The 24,663-nt window shown below is 49.1% G+C and overlaps 1 protein-coding gene across 1 annotated transcript in view; it reads right to left on the minus strand.

Annotated features, from left to right (window-relative positions):
• Positions 1 to 24,663, minus strand: part of LOC135204237 (ADAM 17-like protease) — a gene marked incomplete at its 5' end in the record, with an annotated part of 78,169 nt that overhangs the window by 43,826 nt on the left and 9,680 nt on the right. The window contains 1 exon segment of the mRNA XM_064234347.1: positions 1,201 to 1,339. Coding sequence (XP_064090417.1) covers positions 1,201 to 1,339 — 139 coding nt within the window.

Below are 24,663 nucleotides of genomic sequence, written 5' to 3' on the forward strand. Positions count from 1 at the left end.
TTCCCACCCTTGCGCGGGGAGACGCGTCGGAAGACGAGAAACAATCCTTCAGGATACGTGCTCGAGCACGCTCCTTAGCAGCCTGGGAAGCGTCCACAGGAACTGCTGAAGGGACGTCAGATCGGTAGGGGGTCCCCGTAACCCTCCTTCGGCCTTCGACATGCCCTCTCCCTGAGTCCTGGGAGTCCGGCAGAGGTCCCAGCCTAGAGGCGCTATAGGGCCGATCTGACGCCCCCTCCACTTCACTAGGGGCACTATCACTGCACTTATTTAGCCTGTTTTCAAGGGCAAGCACTTTAGATTCAAGCGTCTTCAATGAATCCAGGATAAGCGAAAGGGCATTACCCTCCGCAGACACCACTTGAGGGCCCGAAGGCAACACTACGGGGTTAGGAGACACAAAATCTAAAGGAGGGTTAGAAGGGGATACATTAAGACCCTGTCTGCTACCCGACTTACTCCTGGAGGAAGACCTCCTGATCCTATCACGTTCTAACTTATTTACGTAGGATTCATACGTCTTCCATTGTAAATCATCCAAGCTTTCACACTCATTACAGCGCAAATCATATTTACACTCTTGCCCCCTACACCCTTTACACAATGTGTGAGGATCAACCAAGGCTTTTGGTAGCCTAACCTTGCATTCCACTTTCGAACACACCCTGGCGCTAGCCGAACTACATCCAGACATATTTAAGGAAAAAAACTAAGCCAAATTCAAAACAGTCCAAAGTCACGTATGCCAAGCTATCGATCCAAAACCAAAAAACCAAAAAGTCAAGAGGATACTCAAGCAATGAAAAGTTTTCCAAAATCCTGAGGCGGAGGTGTGTAAACAGATGTTTACGACACCCGCGACAGAAGAAATCTGATAGAAAATGGGAATGGTTCCTGATACCCGCCTCCCAGCGGCGGGAATGGGTACTAACCACCCAACTCCCACTACGTGTGTCGTAAGTTTTAGAAATTCTGTCGGACTTCAGAGAATACAGCTATATATATATCTGACAGGTAAGTTTCATGAACAAACTGCATTTTTACTGCATTTCTCATAAAGAAAACTTCAAATATAACGTCGTAAGCCAGAGACTGCCTGTATTTTTCTCTACTTTAGCACAGATGGCTGTAATCCTGTTTTAAGAACTTCATATTTAGGGCAATAAAAATCAGAACTGGTTTCATCCTTACAATACCCACCTGGAGTACAGATTCCACCAACAGAAGTCCTGCGAGGAGAGCCTACATATGCTAGCCCAAGAATTCCACCATCAAACCTTATATCCGTGAAAAGATGAGCTAAGCAATACTTCTTATGAGATTTCTCTTGGCTAAAGACCTTTAGAAAAAACAGTAGAAATGCATATAAGCTACAAGCAGCCACTTCACCCAGTATTTTTATAATAAACTATTAACCTAAACCATTGACCCATCACAGGATTCATGCTATTTACAATATGTGAATTACAGTTACCAAGAGTTTTCTTTTACTAGATTTTTAAACAAGGATTTACTACCAAAACAAAGCAATATAAAGGTAAAGCATTTTACCCAACCCAGCTAATAAAGTAGGCTTTCCACTTGACATTAACATAAAATCAGCATTCTATAAGTTGCTTGGCATCAATTCAGAGTTAGCTCTCTTTAAACAATAATAGATTGTTATTGGCATCCAACGATCTTGATTAATTATATACAAAACCTTATCTAATATTACAGTATATCAATAACATGATAGATTGGTTTCAAGATAACACCCAGTCACATTTCCCCCTAAATGGACTCACCCCAAGGACTGATGCTTAACCCACAAGGTGCGGCATGTCGCTAAAATCGACGCTTTACAATATTTTCAAATATTGCAGTAAATTTAGGTATAAAAATAGCATAATTGTAACCCTTCGGTCAGCCCATGGGGCGGGACCAGGGAGGTTTTCATATCCTGAAATTACAACGTGATAACAGCTTTTGATGATGATGCTTATTTATTTCCATCAAATAGTGATATCAAAACAGATAATTATAATGACAGTGACGATAGTAATATTGGTTTAAAAGTTAGTGTGGATAATCAGTTAACATACAAACACACATACACTGATTCAGCCAATTATTAACTGTTGTATATATTTTGCAATTTTATAGGTGTTTCTTGAATAGCTAAGGAGTAATATTCTCATGACAAAATTTGAAATTATCTCAGAATATACTGCTTAAAACATTCCAAAATAACAATTTATCGAAAATTGTATTTTTCCTAACTATACAAACCTGAGGTCCTTTACAATAGGAATGTAACTTGCGGCAGCTGGAACCGGTCGTAAGCTTCGAACAAGGGAGTTCGGTAGTTAACTGCTTGTCCGACAGTCAGCGCACTGCGCGACTGGGAGGTGAAGATCCACTTTGCTTTAGGCCCAGGAAAAAACAGAGTGAGGGGTGGCATGAGGTGGGACTATGTGTAAAGGACCTCAGGTTTCTATAGATAGGAAAATTACAATTTTCGACAAATTGTTATTTGTTCCGATACGAATACAAACCATCGGTCCTTTACAAATAGGAAGACTCACTTCTTGGTGGGTGGAATCTGAGTCTTATGGTGTTCGTCCAACCTTGGTTCCCTCCCTGGTCGTAAGAGCAGAGGGAGGGATCCTAACCTCTGCCCAATGATCGGGGTATGTACCGCAGGATCAATGGTCAGACCTCTGGACCCAAGTAATAAGAGGGAGGCAAGCGTACCTCTTAAAACTAGCAAGCAAGAACTTGTTCCTATTGCAAGAGGCAATATGAAGTCATGGGTTTGTCTTTTGTTGGCTTCCACTTTCCACCCCCCCCCCCCCCCCCCCCCCTTGTCGGGGGAAGTGGTGGATAATCGCTTCTATCCCTAATGAAAGGGATAGGATGGAGCTCGGTCGAGTAGCTTACCTGCATCACCTCCTGTTCCACCGTAGTGACGACCGCGTCCTTCTGCCCACAGGTAGAGGGGGAGAAAAAGATGGGGAAGAGAAGCCAGTCATACTCTCATTCACTCATCCATTCATGCAGTCACACAAGGATGCGATGCTGTTCTGTCCACTCAGGTGCTAGGTAAGCTATACATGTTGAGCAGCCACCACGGGTCCCAAGGAAAAAAGTGTCCAAGGACCTGTGGGCTATATCCCGAAAGGTAGAAGGAGGTGAAGGTGGTCTGGTTGGACCAGACCCCTGCATTCAGGACCTGCGCCACGGAGAAGTTCTTGCGGAACACAAGGGAAGGACCAATACCCCTGATTTGTGGGCACTCGGATGAAGGGTACGGATGTCGTCGCTACCATCAGCTTCGTACGCCCTCCTGATCACCTCACGCAGCCAGAAAGAACGTGTTCTTGGATACTTCTTTCTTGGTCACCCCGGTGCTAACGAAGAGGTGTTGACACTCAGGCCTGAGGTGCCGAGTTCTCTTCAGATAGCGCCGTAGCGCCCTCACAGGACAGAGCAGCATCCCATCCGCATTGTCGTCGGTGAAGTCCTTTAGGGAGAGGATTGTGAAAGACTCGAACCGGTCGTCAGGGACCGAAGGATTCTGAGTCTTCACTACGAAGTTCAGGATGAAATTGAGCGTCACAGATCCCCATCCCCTGGTAAGCTTGACGTTGAAGGAAAGACCATGAAGTTCCCCTACTCTCTTTGCCGATGCCAGGGCCAGCAAGAAGAGGGTCTTGAGGGTCAGATCCCTGTCTGACGACACTCGGAGTGGCTCGAAGGGACTTCGAGTCAGACTCCTATGAACAAGAGTCACGTCCCACCCCGGGGGCCTGAGTTCCCTGGGTGGGCAAGACCTCTCGAAGCTCCTCATAAGCAGGGAGATCTTGAACAAATTCGAGATATCCACTCCCCTCAGTTTCAGGACTAGGGTCAGGGCGTCTCTGTATCCTTTGACTGTGGGGACGGAGAGGAGCTTGTCTCGGCGAAGAAACACGAGGAAATCCGCTATCTGCTGAAGAGTGGCTCTAAAAGGAGATAGACCCCGTCTACGACACCAACCACTGAAGACTGCCCACTTTTCCTGGTACACAGCTGCAGAGGACTGTCTGACGTACCCAGCCATCTCTGTTGCTGCTTGGCGAGAATAGCCTCTCACTCGCAAGAGATGGTGGATAACAGCCAGCCGTGAAGATGTAGGGACTGGACTGACTGGTGGTACCGTTCCACGTGTGGCTGGACGAGAAGGTTGTGCATCTCTCTCGGTGCTTCTGCAAGCAGAGCCAGCAGGTCCGGGTACCAAATGGCCTGAGGCCATTTGGGAGCCACCAAGGTCATCCGGAGATTCGGGGTGACCAGCACTCAGCTGATAACCTTGCAAATCAGGCAGAACAGGGGAAAGGCATGAGCGAAGAGGTTGTCCCATGGGTGTTGAAGAGCGTCCTCTGAAGCTGCCCATGGGTCCGGCACGGCCGAGAAGAAAACCTGAAGTTTTCTGTTGTGCCGGGTGGTGAACAGATCCACTACTGGACGCCCCAAGAGGTTGAAGAGCCTTTCCGCCACGTCTGGGTGTAGGGACCATTCGGTCCCTATCACCTGATCCCGACGGCTGAGCTTGTCTGCTACTATATTCCTCTTGCTTGGAATGTAGCGGGCTGACAGCTCTACGCAGTGGGCCACAGCCCACTCGTGCTCCTGCAACGTCAACTGGTGCAACGGGAGGGACACTAGGCCCCCCGTTTGTTGATGTATGCCACTACTGTGGTGTTGTCGCACATCAAGACCACCGAGTGTCCCACCAAGCAGTCCTGGAACTCTTGGAGACCGAGGAACGCTGCCTTAAGCTCCAGGACGTTGATGTGAAGGTGCTGTAGAAACCCGGTGAACGATCCCTGACGATCTCCACAGCTCCCTTGCTCAGCATGGCTTGGACTTCTTGCCGAAGGGCTATGTCCTTTGATGTTCCAGGTACATGGGTCTGAAGGTGGACTGGGTTGGAGGTGAGGGGTGGCTGAGACTCGAAGGGTAGGAGATACCCCTCCCGAAGGACGTCTACCATCCAGGTCTCCGCTTCGTAGCGCTACCATGTTGCCCAATGGCTTGCCAGGCACCCCCCGACTTCCGGTAGCAGGTGAGGGGGAACGCTGTCCCTAGCGTTTCCCACCTCTCTTTGACTTCTTCCCCGCTCTCCCTCGAGGGAAGGAGGGCTGAGGACGACTGCCCCTGGAAGAAGTCGAAGGCAGAGTCTTTCCTTTGGGCTTCGACGATGCAATCGTCTTGGCCACAGAGGAAGTGCTAACCAAGCTCTTGGGCTTGGCCGCAGTCGTTCGAGGCTGCCCAGACGCCTTCGAGACTGCCTGGTGGACTAGACGGTTACTGTCATCAGTGCGCCATCGTTCCACCGCAGCGTCCATCATCTCTCCTGGGAAGAGAGAGGAGGAACTCCGCACCGGTCCGTTGTGAAGACCCAGTGCCACCTCACGCCCAGCCGCCCTGGTCACTCGGGTGAGGACTGCGTCCCTACGCCGAAGTACCAGGTTGGCCCACAGGTTTGCCGTCTGGTGGTCTAGGTAGGAGATGGCTCTACCCCCAGACTGACACAGCCTCCGGAAAGCCGGGTCACCTTCAGGAGTGATATTTCCCGAGGTGGCCGCGACCTTAGACACCGTGAGGGACCACAGGTCTAACCAGGAGACTGCCTGGAATGCCACCATGGCGGTGGATTCCAGTGCAAGTGCCTCTTGCTGCGAGAACCACAAGTTCTCCGACAGGAGCTGCTGCAGAGGCACCCCCGGAGTTAACCTAGCTAGCTCCGGATTAACCTGTTTGGGCGGCATAGGGTCCTCTGAAGGCACGTAGAATCTCCTCTGTCGCAGTAGAGGCGGGGGAAGTAGCTTGGAAGACCTGCCGGACTTTAGCGAACCCTCCTGTCCAGAGACAAGCAAGTCCACCTGGCCCAGCACCAAGTCAGCTAGAGCTGATCGCAGCAGACCCACTGTTGTCTTGAGTTCCTTCTTAGGACCCCAGAACGACTTGAGCCGTGACGTGGGCTCAGAAGGTGGGAGCGACGATCCTTCCCCGAGGTCGTTGTGCTGATGAATCAGCGCAATAACCTCTGCAAACGACCTCTGGATCTAAGGAGTGATTGCGTCTTGTGGAGTAGGACCATCAAGTCCCTCTAACAAGAACGCCTCTCGAGACCCTCCTCCTTTGGAAGGAGGAACAGCGACAGACCCCTCCTGGTCTCCTCCTGCCACTTGCGCATACGACCTGGTCGGTCCTAAGACCGTGCCTGGTTCGTAGGGCGTCGTGGTGGGACCGTGAGGAGTGCGCTTCTCACGATCACTCCGGATCGCCTCGCTCTTCTCGGCGTAACCCGAGGAAGTTGAAGGGATCGGAGAAGAAGACCTGACGCTCCCCCCTCGCTCACCGGTAGAACCGGTGTGCTTGGGGGGCTGCAGGCGATCGCCAACCCGCGGTGGCGATCGAGCTGCAGGCCTGGTAGCGCGGGTCTCCTGGGGAGAGCAGCTGGACCGAGAACAGCGGCTCCAGTTCCGTGCGTCAGAGGAGCTGCTGCTGGTCCCCCTACCCGCCCAATCCCGATGGGAGCGGCGGTCAGGGGACCTGCAGAGACCACTGTCGTGGTGGGAGCGATGCCTGTCCTCACGGTGCGTCGAACCGCTGGAACCAGCGATCGAGGGGACCTCTTCCTAACCTCAGCCCGTGTCCGGTCTGGGACCGTCGCGTCAATCCTGGTTACCTGCGGATCGCTACGAGAGCGATCGTTGGCCTGGCGGGAGTCACCTGAGCGACTCTCGTCAGTCTTCCGCTCCGTGCCTCGGTCCTGGCGCCGAGCAAACTCGGAAGCCTGAGCCTTGGCTGTACAGTCACCCGCAGGTGACCTTACACTCAGTACCTCTCGCGAACGAGAGGCCGAGCTGCAACCTGGTGTAGCCGCAGAACCCCTAGCACCAGGTGAGGAAGTACCGGTGTTAGCTGGTACCCCTCTGGTCCCCATCTTCTTCCTTGCAGAAGGAGAGACGGGCCCCGCTCCCGAAGGAGCGGGAGGACCAGGGGAAGAACTCCCCGTCCCACCGGAGTGAGGCGGCCCCTTAGAAGTTCCCGAAGGAGACTTCTTGGGGGGGGGAGGAGGAAGCCTTCTTCTTCCTCAGCTTAGAAGCCTTGGAAGTCGAAGGGGAAGAGGCGGCAGCAGGCGACAACGAAGAAGACAACGAAGACGACAACGACACCTTCCTCCTCTTCCTCTTCTTCTTCGTCAGCTTCCTCAGGGCAGACGTCAGGTCCTCCATCCAGGACGGAGCCGGGGCTATTGCTGAAGCAACAAGGCCCAGCTGCACCTGTCTGGAAGGACCCGTGACTGGGGCAGCAACACCACGGGCAGGAACGACGTCGGCAGGGGCTAGTCCAGGCACGGCAGGCACGACAGGAGCGGCAGGAATGTCAGGTACAGCAGGAGGCGGAACAGCAATCAGTGACATTCTGGGTACAGGTGGAAGGTCCAGGGTGAACCCGGGCGACGGTGGCATGACCCTCCTCGGGAAACCAGCAATTGGGGCCTGCACCGCAGCTGAGGGTGTTAACGTAGTAACATGCTGGGTATACACCAGGTGAGGAGGCGCGGCATACCCTAAGGTCGAGACGGTGGTGGTGGTGGTCACCGGTCCATGGGTGACCAGAGCAGCACCCGCCAGGTGATGCAACAGCCCCCGAACGCTTGGCGTCCCCTGGAGGCCCAGCGAGAACCATACCTGGCCGAAGTCGTCGCCCACAGCAGGAGTACCTGAGGAGGCAAAGGTTGGGTTAGTAGGAGGGGTTCCCCCTCACACGGGGGGACAAGCCCCACCCCGAACGAACGGAAGACCCCGAATACAATTGAATGTCGGGGTACCTCGGCCCCTCCTCTACGCTCGACGGATCGGGCGAAGAGAAGGAACGAGAAACCCCCCCCCCCCCCAAAACCCCCAAAAGGGGAAGGAGCCATACGCGGAAGCTGAGATGGCAGCAGGAAGGAAGATGACGTGTCTGTGACCAAGGGTGTCGCCAGATAACCCTCCGAGGACTCCCTGGCAGGCTTACGTCACTTCCTCCTACCCTCATATAGCACCCACTGCTCCTCCGACCACGATACGTCTACACAAATCACAGGGCTCGGCCCGAGAGCATTCGCGCCCTCGGCATCGAGCACTACAATGCATGAGGATCCACTTCTGGAAAGGAGCGGAAGGCCCCACACTTACGGCCCTCCACACCAGGGCAAACTCTGTGGCTGATGGGGGGGCGTGGGGACGTCTCCAGCTCATGGGAATCCATTTCACAAAATCAATAATAAAATACAAAGGACACGTACTTACAGTATTTTACCATACACACAAAGCAAACCAAGTTTGAGAAGAGACAAAGCATACAACGAAAGGCGGGCAGAGAGGTGGAGAACACGTCTGTCACCCAGCACGGCCGAAAGCAAAGTGGATCTTCACCTCCCAGTCGCGCGGTGTGCGGACTGTCGGACAAGCAGTTAACTACCGAACTCCCTTGTTCGAAGCTTAAGACCGGTTCCAGCTGCCGCAAGTTACATTCCTATTGTAAAGGACTGATGGTTTGTATTAGTATCGGAGCAAACTAAAATGCAGTTTTTGAAAAAATCTTTTCTTTCCAAAAAATATTCCTTTTAAATATTAGTTTTCAAAAGTATCTTATATTTAATTCTTTATTTTAATCTGCGACACGAGCAAATTAGTACAACCATGTATAACATTAGGTAATAAGTTCAAAAATGAGCAAGAAAGTATCGGTTCCATTACTGAAGTTGCTCAGGCATAATATTGCCGTCGTCCTTAAGTGGCAACCCCCTAGTGCCTCTTGGGTTAAATAAGAATAGAAAATTGGAGTAAGGATCGTTTAAAGAAGTTGGACAGCTTTCATAATGCTACTGAGAGTACAATATTTACTGTAAAATCCTTCAGCAAAAATCTAGCTGAAGCCAACAAAACTAGCAATAGTTAATAATGGCACCATCCAGGAAAAGCTGAGTGAAAACAATTTATTTTGTGCAGTTCACTGATGGAAATGCAGCTAAACTTGGAAAATTATCAGAAGAGATTTATGTAAAAATATGGGATAGTTAACATGGTTACAAGCTTTTATTAGCAAATACTAATAACTGAAACATAAAACTATTATCTACTATTGCTAACCAAATTTGTTCATAAACACAAAACTATCACTTACAACTGCTAAAACAAATCAAGTCACTGGTGAAGGAAATCTACAATTATGTTAGTGTATATAGAGTACTAAAACTATATATAAAACAAGAGCTTTCAAGAACCTGCACTATTCTCCTTATTGACATCATTGTGGATTTCTTCACAATTTAAGTGACTAAAGCGACTATGAGATTTTTATAAAATCATGTCATTATTAGCTATAAGCTTAGTCCTACAACAGAAAAACAGAATTATTAAACTAAACAAAACTATTTTACTTAATGAGACTGAGCCGATGAAAGGTTTTATTTACCTAACATTATGACTGCCAAGATTACTGACGACAATTCAACTACAGGAGGCTCTCTACCTTATCACTTTTATTTTTAGTTCTCTCCATTCTTCTATGTTCTGTGCTCTTTCTACCGGAACTCACATAAGGTTTAAGTTTTCATCCCTCCCTTTCCTCTATGATTTCCTGTTCTTCCTACATGTCTTTGTCTTGCTATTTCTATAACTAGTATTGTTTTTCTGAACAATGATATTGTTAAGATACAATAAAGTTTTGTACATACTTACCTGGCAGATATATACTTAGCTATAGACTCGGTCGTCCCGACAGAATTTCAAAACTCGCGGCACACGCGACAGGTAGGTCAGGTGATCCACCATTCCCGCCGCGTGGTGGCGGGGTCTGGAACTATTCCCGTTTTCTAAGCCATAATTTCTCTTACACCTGTCTCCTGAGGGGAGGCTGGGTGGGCCATAATCGTATATATCTGCCAGGTAAGTATGTACAAAACTTTATTGTATCTTAACAATATCATTTTTGTACAAGTAACTTACCCAGCAGATATATACTTAGCTGATTGGCACCCTTGGTGGCGGGCAAGAGACAGCTAAAAACAAAATAATACTTAACTAAATACATTAAAAAACAGGGAAAAAACAACCTATGTTCTTGGATAACATAATCCATAGTTCCTACCTTATTGGGCTGAAGACTTCATGACTACTGTCGATGAGTCTGCTTGCCTCAAGAGTTTCAACGAGGAATGAACCTATGGTTGAATAACTCTTTGGATCGTGTCAATGGGGGCTAGCCCGCTTACGCGACAGAGCCTATACTGGATCGTACCAATGGGGGCTGACCCACTTACATGGTAGAGCCTTGACCTTTTGTCATATCAATGGAGACTCGCCCTCTTACATGACAGAGTTAAGGTTATTAAACAAATCACCAAGAGCACTGAAGCCAATCCCGATCACCTGACCATGTTAGTCTTGTTACAATCTATGAATTGTAAGAGGGTCCCTATTCCCTCTGACAATTAACCAATAAAAACAACCACCAATAAACAGTAATTTAAGCCTTAAACTAAATAGGAAGGATTAGCCTCAGCCCCTTCTCCCAGCACTGAATTCGCCGAAACATACGCTCCCAGAGCAAAGCACTTTTTGTACGAAATTTTAACATCTCTTAGGTAATTCGAGGCGAACACCGAATTACATCTCCAAATGTCGACTCTATAAGAGCCTGAAGCGACCATGTTTTGTGAAAAGCCATCGACGTAGCTATGGCTCTCACTTCATAAGCTCTCACTCTGAGAACCTTGAAATGCTCTTCTTCGCATTTAAGGTGAGCTTCCCTTATTACATCTTTTATGAAGAATGTAAGGGCGTTCTTAGAAATCGCTCTTTTCGGATCTCTTACAGAGCACCAAAGACTTTCTTCTGTACCTTTCAGCAACTTCTTCTTCTCCAGGTAGAACTTGAGTGCCCTGACTGGACACAAAGTCCTTTCTAGTTCTCTCCCTGTTAATGAAGATATTCCTTTTATCTCAAAGCTTCTTGGCCAAGGCTTTGAGGGATTTTCATTTTTCGCTAGAAAAAATGGTTGAAAGGAGCAAATCGCTGAATCTTTCTTAAACCCCACTTTACCTTCCAAAGCTTGCAACTCGCTCACTCTCTTGGCTGTTGCTAACGCAAAAAGGAATAAAGACTTTCTTGTTAAGTCCCTAAACGAAGCTGCGTGAGACGGTACGAATTTTTCCGACATTAGGAACTTGAGGACCACATCCAAGTTCCAGCTAGGCTTCTTGATTACATGTTCTTTCGTGGTCTCAAAAGACCTTATAAGGTCATGAAGATCTTTATTGTTTGTCAGATCTATTCCTCTATGTCGAAAAACTGAGGCCAGCATACTTCTGTAACCCTTCACTGTTGAAACTGCCAGGTTACAGTCTTTTCTCAAATATAGGAGAAAATCTGCGATTTCAGTTACAGAGGTACTGGAGGAGGATATTTTCTTTTCCCTACACCATCTTCTAACAACTCCCACTTCGACTGATATACTTTAGAAGTGGAGACTCTTCTGGCTCTTGCAATAGCCTTTGCCACTTCTCGTGAAAAGCCCCTTGCTCTGACAAGTCCTTCGACAGTCTGAAGGCGGTCAGACTTAGAGCGGGGAGGTTTTTGTGAAACCTGTCGAAGTGGGGTTGTTTGAGAAGATCGTTCCTTAGTGGAAGCGATCTTGGAAAATCCACTAACCACTCCAGCATCTGTGAACCAATCGAGATCCGGCCAAAAGGGAGCGATGAGGGTCATTCTTGTTCCTTCCGAGCAAGCGAACTTCCTCAACACTTCTCCTACTATCTTGAAAGGAGGGAAGGCGTACGCGTCCAAGCCCGTCCAATCTAGCAGAAAGCTGTCTACTGCTACTGCTTGAGGATCCGAGATCGGGGAGCAATAGGTTTCTAATCTCTGTGGTTCTTGTTGGTCGCGAACAGGTCTATATTGGGCCTTCCCCACAGATGCCACAGTTGTTGGCAAATCTGAGGATTGAGAGTCCATTCCGTGGGTAGGACTTGATCTTTTCTGCTTAACAGATCTGCCCGGACATTTTTCTCTCCCTGTACAACCTTGTGAGGAGAGATCTTCTTTCCTGTGCCAAATCAGCAGATCCTTTGCTGATTCGTACAGGGAAAAGGAATGCGTCCCCCCTTGCTTCTTTATATAAGCGAGGGCTGTTGTGTTGTCCGAGTGAATCTGAATCCCCAGACCTGAGACCCTGTTCCTCGAAATGAACCAAAGCTAGATGAATGGCTGTTAGCTCTTTCTTGTTGATGTGCCAGGACACTTGTTCTCCTTCCCAATGCCTGACACTTCTTGCGAACCCCCTAGGGTCGCTCCCCACCCTGAATCTGAGGCGTCTGCAAACAACGCTAGGCGCGGGTTCTGTAAGCGAAGGGAGATTCCTTTGCTTAGTTTCTGTGGATCTAACCACCAACGGATATTCTCCTTGATCCGTTTCGAGATTGGAAAAGTCTCTCCCAGATTTGTTGACTTCCAATCCCACTTCTCCTTCAGATAAAATTGAAGGGGTCGTAGGTGAAGTCTTCCTAAGGAAACGAACTGTTCCATCGAGGAGAGGGTCCCCAGCAAGCTCATCCATTCCCTCGCGGAGCAATGTTCTTTCCTTAAGAAGACTGACACCTTTTCTAGGCAGCGTTCTCTCCTTTCCTGCGACGGATACGCTAGAAAATCCCGAGAATCCATCTGAATCCCCAGATAGACAATACTTTGCTGGGGAGTCAGCATGGATTTCTCGTGATTTACTAAAAGTCCTAAGGACTTTGTCAACTTTAGAGTCACTAAAAGGTCCTCCAGACATTTTTTCTCCGATTGGGCTCTTATTAGCCAATCGTCCAGATATAACGAGATCCTGATCCCTTCCAGATGTAGCCAATAAGCTACATTCTTCATGATGTCCGTAAAGACTTGAGGGGCAGTCGAAAGTCCGAAGCACATCGCTCGGAACTGGAACACTTTCCCTTGGAACATGAACCTCAGATATTTCCTTGCTGCCGGATGAATTGGCACATGGAAATACGCATCCTGAAGGTCCAGGGACACCATCCAGTCCCCTGGATGAAGAGCAGATAGAACAGAGGAAGACGTCTCCATTGAAAATTTCTTCTTCAAGACAAGAATTCAGGGCACTGACGTCTAGAACTGGTCTCCATCCCCCCGATGCTTTCGGTACCAGGAATAGCCGATTGTAGAATCCTGGGGACTGGAGATCTTGAACCAGTTCTACCGCTTCCTTGGAAATCATCTGTTCCACTGCTTGCAACATAGCAAGCTTTCGGACCGGATCCGAGTATCTGGCGGTTAACTCCCTTGGAGTTGTCGTCAAGGGAGGATTTTCCCTGAAGGGGATCAAGTATCCTTTTTTCAGGATAGAGAGGGACCAGGAGTCCGCTCCCTTCTGCGCCCAGACTTTGGCAAAGTGGAGTAGCCTGGCGCCTACTTTCCGTCTGGAGGACTTGCTGTTCATCTAGACTTCCCGAAGGACCTTCTAGATGGTCTACTCTTTCTCTCTGGTCTTCGACCTCTAAGAGGGGCTCTAGAAGAGGAGGCCCCTCGAAAGGGCTGAACAAAAGAGGGTCTCTCTTTCTTCTCTATCGGCACTGCCGGCCTAAACTTCTTGGCTGAGTGCGTGAGTAGATCTTGAGTTGCCTTCTCCGTAAGAGATTTCGAAACCTCTCTAACCGTCTCTTGTGGAAAAAGGTGCGGGGATAAAGGAGCAAAAAGAAGAGATGTCCTTTGCAAGGGTGATACTGCTCTTGCTAAGAAAGAGCTAAAGACAGATCTCTTCTTCAAAACTCCCGTCCCAAAAAGAGAGGCAACTTCCACAGAACCGTCCATGACCGCTCTGTCCAGGCAAGCCAGGACGCTCGAAAGTTCCTCCATGGAAACAAAGTCCGTGTCCTGAGCTCTCTTCGCTAATGCTCCTAACGCCCAGTCCATAAAGTTGAAGACTTCAAGGGTTTTAAAGAGGCCCTTTAGAAGGTGGTCCAGCTCACACATGCCCCAAGTCGCCTTAGCAGACAGCAACGACTTCCTCCTAGCAGAGTCCACTAAGGAAGCAAAATCCGCATCCGCGGAAGAAGGCAGGCCTAACCCCATCGGCTCTTTGGTCTCGTACCACCTTCCTGGTTTGCCTGTTAACTTGGAAGGAGGGCAGGAAAAAACATGTCTTGCCCGCTTCCCTTCTGGAAGTCAACCACTCTGAAAAGTTTTCAATGCCTTTTTCTTACAAAGAGCGGGGCGCATCTTAACGAAGGAAGACGATTTAAGAGCTTTAGTGCTGGACATCAACGATCCTGGTGAAGGAGGGTCCGCAGGATGAAGGGAGTCTCCGAACTCCTTTAGCAGCAAAAGAGAAAGTCTCTTGTAGTCCGAAACTGCTACATCTACAGGCTCTTCGTCTTCCGATACCTGGTCCAACTGATCTACAGAAGGAGATCGTTTTGGAGTGATCTGGCTCTTCCCGGGAGAAGAACTCCTTTCCCGAGAAGGGGAGTGCGTAACATTAGCACTCCTATACGAAGAGTGAGGCTCCTGTCTGTCGGCAACACTCTTGTGCCTACTAGACTCTTGTTGTCTAGGTTCGTCGGGTTCGTGGCGCTTGCTAGGCTCCTGGCGTCCTGATTCAGGGCGCTTGAACAGATCCCCGCGTCCTGATTCCTGACGCTTAACAGGCTCTTGGCGCCCTAACACTTGACGCCTAACGTACTCCTGGCGTCCTGTTTTCTGGCGCCCTAACTCCTGGCGCCCTGACTCCTGACGCCCTGACTCCTGGCGCCCTGACTCCTGGCGCCCTGACTCCTGGCGCCCTGACTCCTGGCGCCCTGACTCATGGCGTCCTGGCTCATAGCGTCCTGATTCCTGCCTTCTAGCAGAATCCTGACGTCCTGAATCCAGCGTTCTAAGAGGCTCTTGACGTCCTTTCTTGCGTCTTGCTGCCTCTTTGCGCCTGTCTGGCTCCTGGTCCTGAAGACCCAAGGGATCCTGATACCTAAATCGGTTTTCTGGTTCCTTGTAGCTAAACCGCTCGAGACTTCTGCTCGATGCGCTGTGTCTAAGAGGGCGCTTCGGGGAAGCCAGCCTATAGGGCGAAAGGGCTCTTCTCTCAGGAGAACAACTCCTATCCGACGAGTCCCTTGACGAAGGCGATAAACGCCCTGGAGATCGTGAGAGTTCTCTCCTATACGAAGAAGGACGCTTAGCGGAACTCTTCACAGGGAGCGAGACATCCTTCCTCCTTGTAGAGTCCTTAGCAAAAGAGCCTACGAGCGACGCTAACTGCTCTTGCAGATTAACCAAAAACTTCTTGGTCGGATCCTGAAGAGCAGGCTCCTCTTGTCTAGTCCTCTTAGGTCCCGAAGGCCAATCCTCGGGAAAACGCTCTGGGCTGGAGTCAGCAGCGTCTCCTTTAGGCGCCTTCCAGGCTCTCTTCAAAGGGCGCGAACGGTAGGCCGAACTCCATCCTCGTTTAGGAGAGGAAGAGTCTGAGGCCGAAAAACACTCCTTTAGGACGCCTTTTCTGCGGCAATCCGAGGCAGCCTGGGACTTAACAACAGGATCTGCCGAAGGGACGCCTGACCGTTGGGGATGTTCTGCATCCTCCCTGCGGCTTTCGACATTCCTCCTCCCTGGTCCTGGGAGTTTGGAAGAGGTCTAGGCCTAGGAGCAATGAGGAACCGGTCAGATGCCCCCTCCACTGCACTGGGGACACTGCACAAGTCACTATCACCACTCTTACCTTGGTTTAGAGCTCGTAGCTGAGCTTGAAGTTTCTTAATAGAAGCTTTTACATTTCCCTCTCTGATGAAGAATCTTTGGATTCAGAACAGGGAGAAGCAGCTGAGGCTAAGGGAAAATTGTTAGAAGGAGAGTTAATTTCTTGTTCTAAGGAGCAAGATCTACTAGATGACCTAGCTGAAGCCTTCCTCACTCTATCTCTCTCAAGCTTCCTAACATTATGATGATAATTCCTTCCATTCAAGCTCCGTAAGGTTCTCGCATTCCACACAGGTGTTAATAAAAGAACATTCATTCTCCCTGCATTTAGCGCAAATACTATGCGGATCTAATGCGATTTAGGCAGCCTAACCTTACAGTCTTCCCTACTGCAAACTCTAAACATAGGTGAAGCCTTAGCGTCAGACATCGTGAAAGAGTAGTCAAAACAAAACCAAAGTCGAAAAACAGTCCACAATAAGCGTATGCCAAGCCAGAGAAAAAACAGAATACGTCACCAAAAAACCAATCCAAATTCTCGGCAAACGAGTTGAAATCCAAGATGGAGGAACGAACAATAGGTGTTGTCCGTTCAACCGACAGAGAAATTATGGCTTAGAAAACGGGAATAGTTCCAGACCCCGCCACCCAGCGGCGGGAATGGTGGATCACCTGACCTACCTGTCGCGTGTGCCGCGAGTTTTGAAATTCTGTCGGGACGACCGAGTCTATAGCTAAGTATATATCTGCTGGGTAAGTTACTTGTACAAAACTATACCTCATCCGTTCTCATAATACATCCAAAAAATCTATCTTTCAAATTTTTTTTTTTTTTTTTTTTAAATGACAATTTGTCGAAAATTGCATTTTTCCTAACTATACAAACCTGAGGTCCTTTAACAATAGGAAGTAGCTAGCAGCAGCTGGAACGGTCGTAAGCTTCGAACAAGGGAGACGGTAGTTAACTGCTTGTCCGACAGTGGGAGGTAAACAAATCACTTTTGCTTTTGGCCCATGCAAAATACGCAGAGTGAGGGGTGGCATGAGGAGGGACTATATGTAAAGGACCTCAGGTTTGTATAGTTAGGAAAAAATGACAATTTGTCGAAAATTGCATTTTTCCTAACTATACAAACCTGAGGTCCTTTAACAATAGGAAGTAGCTAGCGGCAGCTGAACGTCGTAAGCTTCGAACAAGGGGAGAACGGTAGTTAACTGCTTGTCCGACAGTCGCGCGGCTAAACAAATCACTTTTGCTTTTGGCCCATGCAAAATACGCAGAGTGAGGGGTGGCATGAGGAGGGACTATATGTAAAGGACCTCAGGTTTGTATAGTTAGGAAAAATGCAATTTTCGACAAATTGTCATTTGTTCCGATACGTAATACAAACCATCGGTCCTTTAACAATAGGAAGACTCACTTCTTGGTGGGAGGAATCTGAGTCTTTTGATGAACAGACTGGTGTTCGTCCATCCCTGGAATGCCTCCCTGGTCGTAAGAGCGAGGGAGGGATCCAAGCCTCTGTCCGATTGATCGGGGTGTGCACCGCAGGATCAATGGTCAGACCTCTGGGCCGAGTACTAAGAGAGAGGCAAGCGTATCTCTTTGTACCAGCAAGCAAGAACTCTTGTTCCTGTTTGCAAGAGGCAACATAAAGTATGGGTTGTCTCAAGCTGGCATCCACTTCCTCCCCCTTGTTGGAGGAAGTGGTGGATATACGCTCCCTATCCCTAGTGAAAGGGATAGGATGGGGCTCTGTTGAGTAGCTCACCTGCATCTTGTCCTTATCCAGCAGGGTGACGACCGTGTGGTCCCTCTACACCACGGTAGAGGGGAAAAGAAAAAAGATGGGAAGAGGAGCCAGTCACACTCTCATTCACTCATCCATTCTTACGGTCACACCAGGACTCGATGCTGTTCAGCCTGCGAGGGTCTGGGTTCGCTACACAACGTGTTGAGCAGCCACCACGGGTCCAAGGAAAAGATCCAAGGACCTGTGGGCAATATCCCGAAGGTAGAGGAAGGGCATGTGGTCTGGTTGGACCAGACCCCCTGCCTTCAGTACCTGCGCCACGGAGAAGTTCTTGCGGACAAGGCAGCATCTCCTTTGCATCGAAGGCGGTGAAGTCCATTAGGGAGGGGATTGTGAACGACTCGAACCAATCGTCAGGGACCGAAGGGTTCTGAGTCTTCGCTACGAAGTTCGGTACGAAATCGAGCGTCACGGATCCCCATCCCCTGGATGCTTGACTTCGCAGGAGAAGTCATGCAGTTCCTCAGAGGAAAAGAAGGAAATAGTCGCATGACCTATCCCTCTTCTCTACTTCGGTGATGTCCAGTATCCATACTGGTCTGTCCGTTTGCCACGAAGTCTCTCGCATCCTCCTATCCCCATGCAGCGAAGTTCTCGGTAGTGGATAGGACACCGACACTCCATGGTGGGTGTCAATGGTATGGGTACTGTGACAAGCTATTAAAACGAAGTAATGATTGCTCTGTAACAACCGAACTAAGTCAACAGCGTAGTTCGTAACTGACTCGGGCGCTCTGACAGCTGCCGACTGACTGCGTTCGGTAGAAGGCAAGTTGTCCAAGCATCCGAGTAAGTCACGTGACCTTCGCCTTTAAAGGGTTATTTGTTTGTCACCAATGCCGGACAGCGAGGTGATGATTCTCTTAAGGCATGTGCCCAACAGGCGAAAGTCAATTGCCTTCTAGAGACCGAGGTCCCTGAAGGTAAAACATCTCATGGTTGTTGAATATCAGCTAAGGAGAAACAACACTATGTACCGTTGAAGACGAAGGTAGATATTGAATGCAACCTACGTCTTCACAGATGAATCGAGAGAAGGATTCTCAAGATTCATAACTGTGCTTACAAATGACTGAAAATGCTAACCGCTATTTCATTGCTGTCCGGTGAGAAGTCGTAGTTGCAATGAAGCGGGGCGTTCTTCAGTAATGAAAACACAGGGGAAAGCGCCTGAAGAACTGCTTCTCATGGGCTGAACATTTGGAAGTAGAGCTGTCAGGTCGGAGAGTAGGCGATGTCTTCTGACACATCTTGTAATTCGGGTTGAACAATGAACAATTGTACACCTACGAATACGAGATATTTTGAAGACAAACTTGATGTCTGCAAAATCATTCGCATTATCGCAGTGCGATGCAGCGGGAGACTTGTTACAAAGACTTCTGTTACCGTGCGGTAAACAGAAAGATGAAAAGTCCCAAGAGATATCTCTGTTGAAAATTCTCGCAATTTCGAAGGCGATGGAATCTAGCGTCACAGCAGTAGATGGTCCTTCATTATTGCGAGAATCCCCGTTAATCAGAGACCTAAGTCCATGATTGTTGGGCAGAGATACGGTTAGGTAGTCAATCAAAGCAGGGGAGAGAGAGACATACATGACCGTGCATCTCGGAGGCCCAGCTGATACTGAGCTGCTATCAGGCAGTTCAATACGCAGTAGTTGAGCCTGAGCTCTCGCTGACTCGTCATCCTGAGTTGCCAGGTAATCCATTATTCCACGAAGGAATGCGTTCGGCTAGAACTACCGAGCATAAAAGATATGCTCGAGCAATTATATTTAGGCGAAACGAATTTCGGTAAATATAAAAGCTTAAATGGTGTTGTCGTGACAAAACCATAAGTATATAAAATTGAAACTGAAACTCCTGGGAGGTTGCAGGCAACCCCGGTTGCAGTTCAATTAGAATACTTCTCTTATAAGTCGCAATCCGTAGATTAACTAGGATATGCGCCTACCCCTCGGACAATTCAACTGCTTAGTAGAATCATGTCGCGAGGTTAATATACGTAGTATATTTGTAGGATTCTGAACAACGATCTCCATCCTAAATTCTTCCTTCAAGAAACAAAATAAGGATTGGAGATCGACCACCTTCGATCTCTATCAAAGAGAGTGAAGGAGAAGTCTTCCTCGAAGGAAAGCTTCAATGGTGAACAGAATACTAAGACGATAGTTCAAGCCAAACTGGATATTCCCGTCCGATCTTCTCTATTCCAGGTTGGTCGCCTACTGTGAGATAGTTTCTTTCAGCAGCAGTCTTCTTCCCAATGCTAGAAATTCCAGGAATTCGAGCATAGGCGATGGTTCCGATTATCGTGTAACATATCGGGGATTCTCGTCTCGCTCACTTTGGACCGTGGTCTCGCGTAAGTGTTTGGAGATCGTAAAAAAACTCGAACACACTGAATGCGCTAGAAATTCCGTAGAATTCTAAGCAGTCTGCGAAATCCCCACCGAATTCGTCAAACGATATCGGCTGGTGGTCCTCTCGATTCCCGTAGAAATCGAGAATGGGGCAGGATTCCTCCTCAACGACCGGGGCTTAGTTCAGGTAGGGACCCCGAAGGTCCCCCCCCGGTAGCGCAGTCCCGAACGTGGGATCCTACAGAGAAATCTCTGTAGGATCCCTACCCTTTCCCTCGTAGCAGTAAGGAGAGAGGGAATGGGGGAGGAATTGGATACTCGCTCGCCTTCCCAGTGGAAATGACAATTTGTCCAAAATTGCATTTTTCCTAACTATACAAAACCTTGAGGTCCTTTTACAATAGGAAGGTACTAGCGGCAGCTGGATAGGTCGTAAGCTTTCGAACAAGGGGTTCGGTAGTTAACTGCTTGTCCGACAGGCGCGCGCAGCGCGACTGGTAGGTAAACAAATCACTTTTGCTTTTGGCCCAAGCAAAAACTGCAGAGTGAGGGGTGGCATGAGGTGGGGCTATGTGTAAAAGGACCTCAGGTTTGTATAGTTAGGAAAAATGCAATTTTGGACAAATTGTCATTTGTTCCGACACGGCATACAAACCTTCGGTCTTTTACAATAGGAAGACTCACTTCTTGGTGGGAGGAATCTGAGTCTTTTGTGAACAGACTGGTGTTCGCCCAACCTTGGAATGCCTCCCTGGTCGTAAGAGCGAGGGAGGGATCAAGCCTGCTGTCCGATTGATCGGGGTGTGCACCGCAGATCAATGGTCAGACCTCTGGACCAAGTACTAAGAGAGAGGCAAGCGTATCTCTTCGTACCAGCAAACAAGAACAAGTTCCTATTTGCAAGAGGCAACATAAAGTTATGGTTTGTCTCTTGTTGGCATCCACTTCCCCCCATTGTAGGAGGAAGTGGTGGATATTCGCTCCCATCCCTAGTGAAAGGGATAGGATGGGGCTCTGTCGAGTAGCTCACCGGCATCTCGTCCTTATCCAGCAAGGTGATGACCGTATCCCTCTACCCACAGGTGAGGGGGTGGGGGAGAAAAAGATAGGAAGAGAAGCCAGTCACTCTCTCATTCACTTATCTATTCTTACAGTCACACCAGGACTCGATGCTGTTCAGCCTGCTAGGGTCTGGGTTAGGTAGACAACGTGTTGAGCAGCCACCACATGTCCTAAGGAAAACGTTCCAAGGACCTGTGGGCAATATCCAAAGGTAGAAGGAGGTGCCGGTGGTCTGGTTGTACCAGACCCCTGCCTTCAGTACCTGCGCCATGGAGAAGTTCTTGTGTAACTCGAGGGAGTGTACTTCTAGGTCATCTTGGGTGCTGACGAAGAGTCTTGAACACTCATCCTGGGATGTCGAGTTTCTTCAGAAAGCGCGGTCGCGCTTTCACAGGACAAAGCAGCATCTCCTTCGCATCGAAGGCGGTGAAGTCCATTAGGGAGGGGATTGTGAAGGACTCTAACCGATCGTCAGGAACCGAAGGTTCAGAGTCCTTCGCTACGAATTCGGTACGAAATCGAGCGTCACGAATCCCATCCCCTGGATGCTTGACTTCACAGGAAAAGTCATGCAATTACCTCAGAGGAAAAGAAGGGAATGGTCGTATGACCTATCCCTCTTCTCGACTTCGGTGATGTCCTGTACCCATACTGGTCTATCCGTCTGCAGCGAAGTTGTTGTTCTCGGTAGTGGATAGGACACCGACACTCAATGGTGGGTGTCGATGGTATGGGTACTGTGACAAGCCGTTAGGACGAAGAAAAGATTGTTATGGAACAACCGAACTAAGTCCACAGCGAAGTTCGTAAACAGACTTGGGCGCTCTGACAGCTGCCGACTGACTGCGTTCGGTAGGAGGCAAGTTGTCCAAGCACCCGAGCAAGTCACGTGACCTTCGCCTTAAAAGGGTTCTGCCAAGAGACTAAACAAATAATTTGTTCGTCACCGATGCCAGAAGGCAAGGTGATGACTCTCTTAAGGCATGTGCCCAACAGGCGAAAGTCAATTGCCTTCTAAGACCGAGGTCCTTGATGGCAAGATATCTCATAGTATAGTTGATTCTCGGCTAAGGAGAAACAACACTATGTGTCGTTGAAGACGAAGGTGTACAGAAAATGCAACCTACGTCTTCGCAGCTGAACCGAGAGAGGATTCTCAAGATTCTGCACCTGTGCTACAAAGACTGAGAACGCTAACCGCTATTCATTGCTGTCCGTGAGGATCGTAGTTGCAATAAAAGCGGAGCGCTTTTCAGTAATGAAGACAGGGAAATACTGCATGAAGAACTGCTTCTCATGGGCTTGAACATTTGGAAGTAGAAGCTGTCAGGTCGGAGAGTAGGCGATGTCTTCTGACATATCTGTTTAATTCGGGGCGAGCAATGAATAATTGCACACCTACGAATACGAGATATTTTGAAGACAAACTCAGATGTCTGCAAAAATCATTCGCATTATCGCGGTGCGATGCAGCGGTTGACTAGTACAGACTTCTGTTACCGTGCGGTAAACAGAAAGAGAAAGAGTCCAAGAGATATCTCTGTTGAAAATTCTCGCAATGTCGAAGGCGATGAAATCGAGCGTCACAGCAGTAGATGGTCCTTCATTATTGCGAGAATCCCCGTTAATCAGCAGACCTAAGTCCATGATTGTTGGGCAGAGATACGGTTCGGTAGTCAATCAAACCAGGGGAGAGAGAGACGTAACCGACCGTCCATCTCCGAGACCTAGCTGATACTGAGCCGCTATCAGGCAGTTCAATACGCAGTAGCTCTCGGTGACTCGTCATCCTGAGTTGCCAGTTAATCCATTATTCCACGAAGGAATGCGTTCGGCTAGAACCATCGAGCATAAAGAATACGCTCGAGCAATATATTTAAACGAAACGGATTTCGGTAAATACAAAAGCTGATTTGGTGTTGTCATGACAATACCAAGTATCTAAAATCGAAACTGATAACTGCTGGGAGGTTGCAGGCAACCCCGAGTTGCAGTTCAATTAAGATACAATTCGTCTCGGTCACAAACCGTAGAGTTAACTACGGTATGCGCCTACCCCCGCCCCCCGGACAATTCAACTGTTACAAGAATCATGTCGCGAGGGTAATATACTTAGTATTATTTGTAGGTTCTGTACAACGACCTCCATCCTAAATTCTTTTCCCCTCGAGGAATGAGAATAAGGATTGGAGATCGACCGCCTTCGTTCTCTAGTCAAGAGAGTGAAGGAGAAGTCTTTCCCAAAGGAAAGCTTCAATGGTGAACAGAATACCGAAGACGATAGTTCAAGCCAAACTGGAAGTTCCCGTCCGTTCTTCTCTATTCCAGGTTAATCGCCTACTGTGAGTACTCTTCTTTCAGCAGCAGTCTTCTTCCAAATGCTAGAAATTACAGGAATTCGAGCATAAGCGAGGTTCCCGATTATCGTGTAACAATTATCGGGGATTCTCGCTCACTTTGGACCGTGGTCTCGCCTAAGTGTTTGGAGATCGTAAAAAACTCGAACACTCTGGAGTGCGCTAGAAAATTCCGTAAGAATTCTAAGCACTCTGCAAAACCCCCACCGAATTCGTCAAACGATATCGGCTGGTGGTCCTCGTCGATTCCCAGAAATCGAGAAAGGGGCAGGATCCCTCCTCAACGACCGGGGCTTACGTCAGGTAGGACCCGAAGGTCCCCCCGGTAGCGCAGTCCCTAACGTGGGATCTTACAGAGAAATCTCTGTAGGATCCCTCCCCTTTCCCTCGTAGCCGTAAGGAGAGAGGGAATGGGGGAGGAATGGATACTGGCTCGCCTTCCCAGCGGAACTAGCAGTTGGAGAAGAAAAGGGAGCAGCCATCGCCTTACGGCGATGGCCTCTCAGAGCCTGGGAAAACGTATCGTCAGGAGGGAAAACGTTTTCCCGAGGAGGGTTACGAACTCATACTGTAGGTAAGGATCTGCCGCCACTGTGAACGTCGTCTGGGTGGGGCTGATCGACACCTGACAGGAGAGAGCCGATACCGTCCTCCCGACTCATTCCAGTCCTCGTCGAGGTCGAAACCTCTCAGGAGGACCGAAGGGGTATTCAAATACGGTGTCCGAAGACACGGTAGAAACGCCTCTGTCGCAGTAAGGAGGTGAAGTAGCTTGTTCGACCGGCCAGAACTGAGAGAGCCTTCTTGTCCGGAGACGAGAGGACTACTTGGTTTCAACACAGTCGGCAAGCTCCGATCGCGGCAGACCCACCGTCGATTTGGGTTCCCTCTCGGGCCCCAAAATGACTCGAGCCGAGACGTGGCTCTGCTGGTGGGAGCGGCGATCCTTCCCCGAGGTCGTTCTGTGCTGACGAATCAGCGCCATAACCTCGGCAAAGTTCCTCTGGATCTCAGAAGTCACAGCATCTTGCAGAGTGGGGACCGTTAAGCCCTTCGAACAAGAGCATATTCCGAGAACCTTCCTCCCTAAGAAGGGGGAAACAGCGACAGCCCTCTCGTCGTTTCCCCATCCACTTGCGCTGACGCTCCTGGGCCGGCGTCCAATAAACCGTGCCCTGGCACGTAGGGCGTCGTGGTGGGATCGTGAGGGGCGCACCCCCCTACGATCACCCTCCTCAATTACCTCGCTCCTCCCGGTCACTCTTATGTAACCCGAGGGGAGGTTGGAAGGT

This window comes from Macrobrachium nipponense, chromosome 44, assembly GCF_015104395.2.
Source record: "Macrobrachium nipponense isolate FS-2020 chromosome 44, ASM1510439v2, whole genome shotgun sequence".
Taxonomy (NCBI): domain Eukaryota; kingdom Metazoa; phylum Arthropoda; class Malacostraca; order Decapoda; family Palaemonidae; genus Macrobrachium; species Macrobrachium nipponense.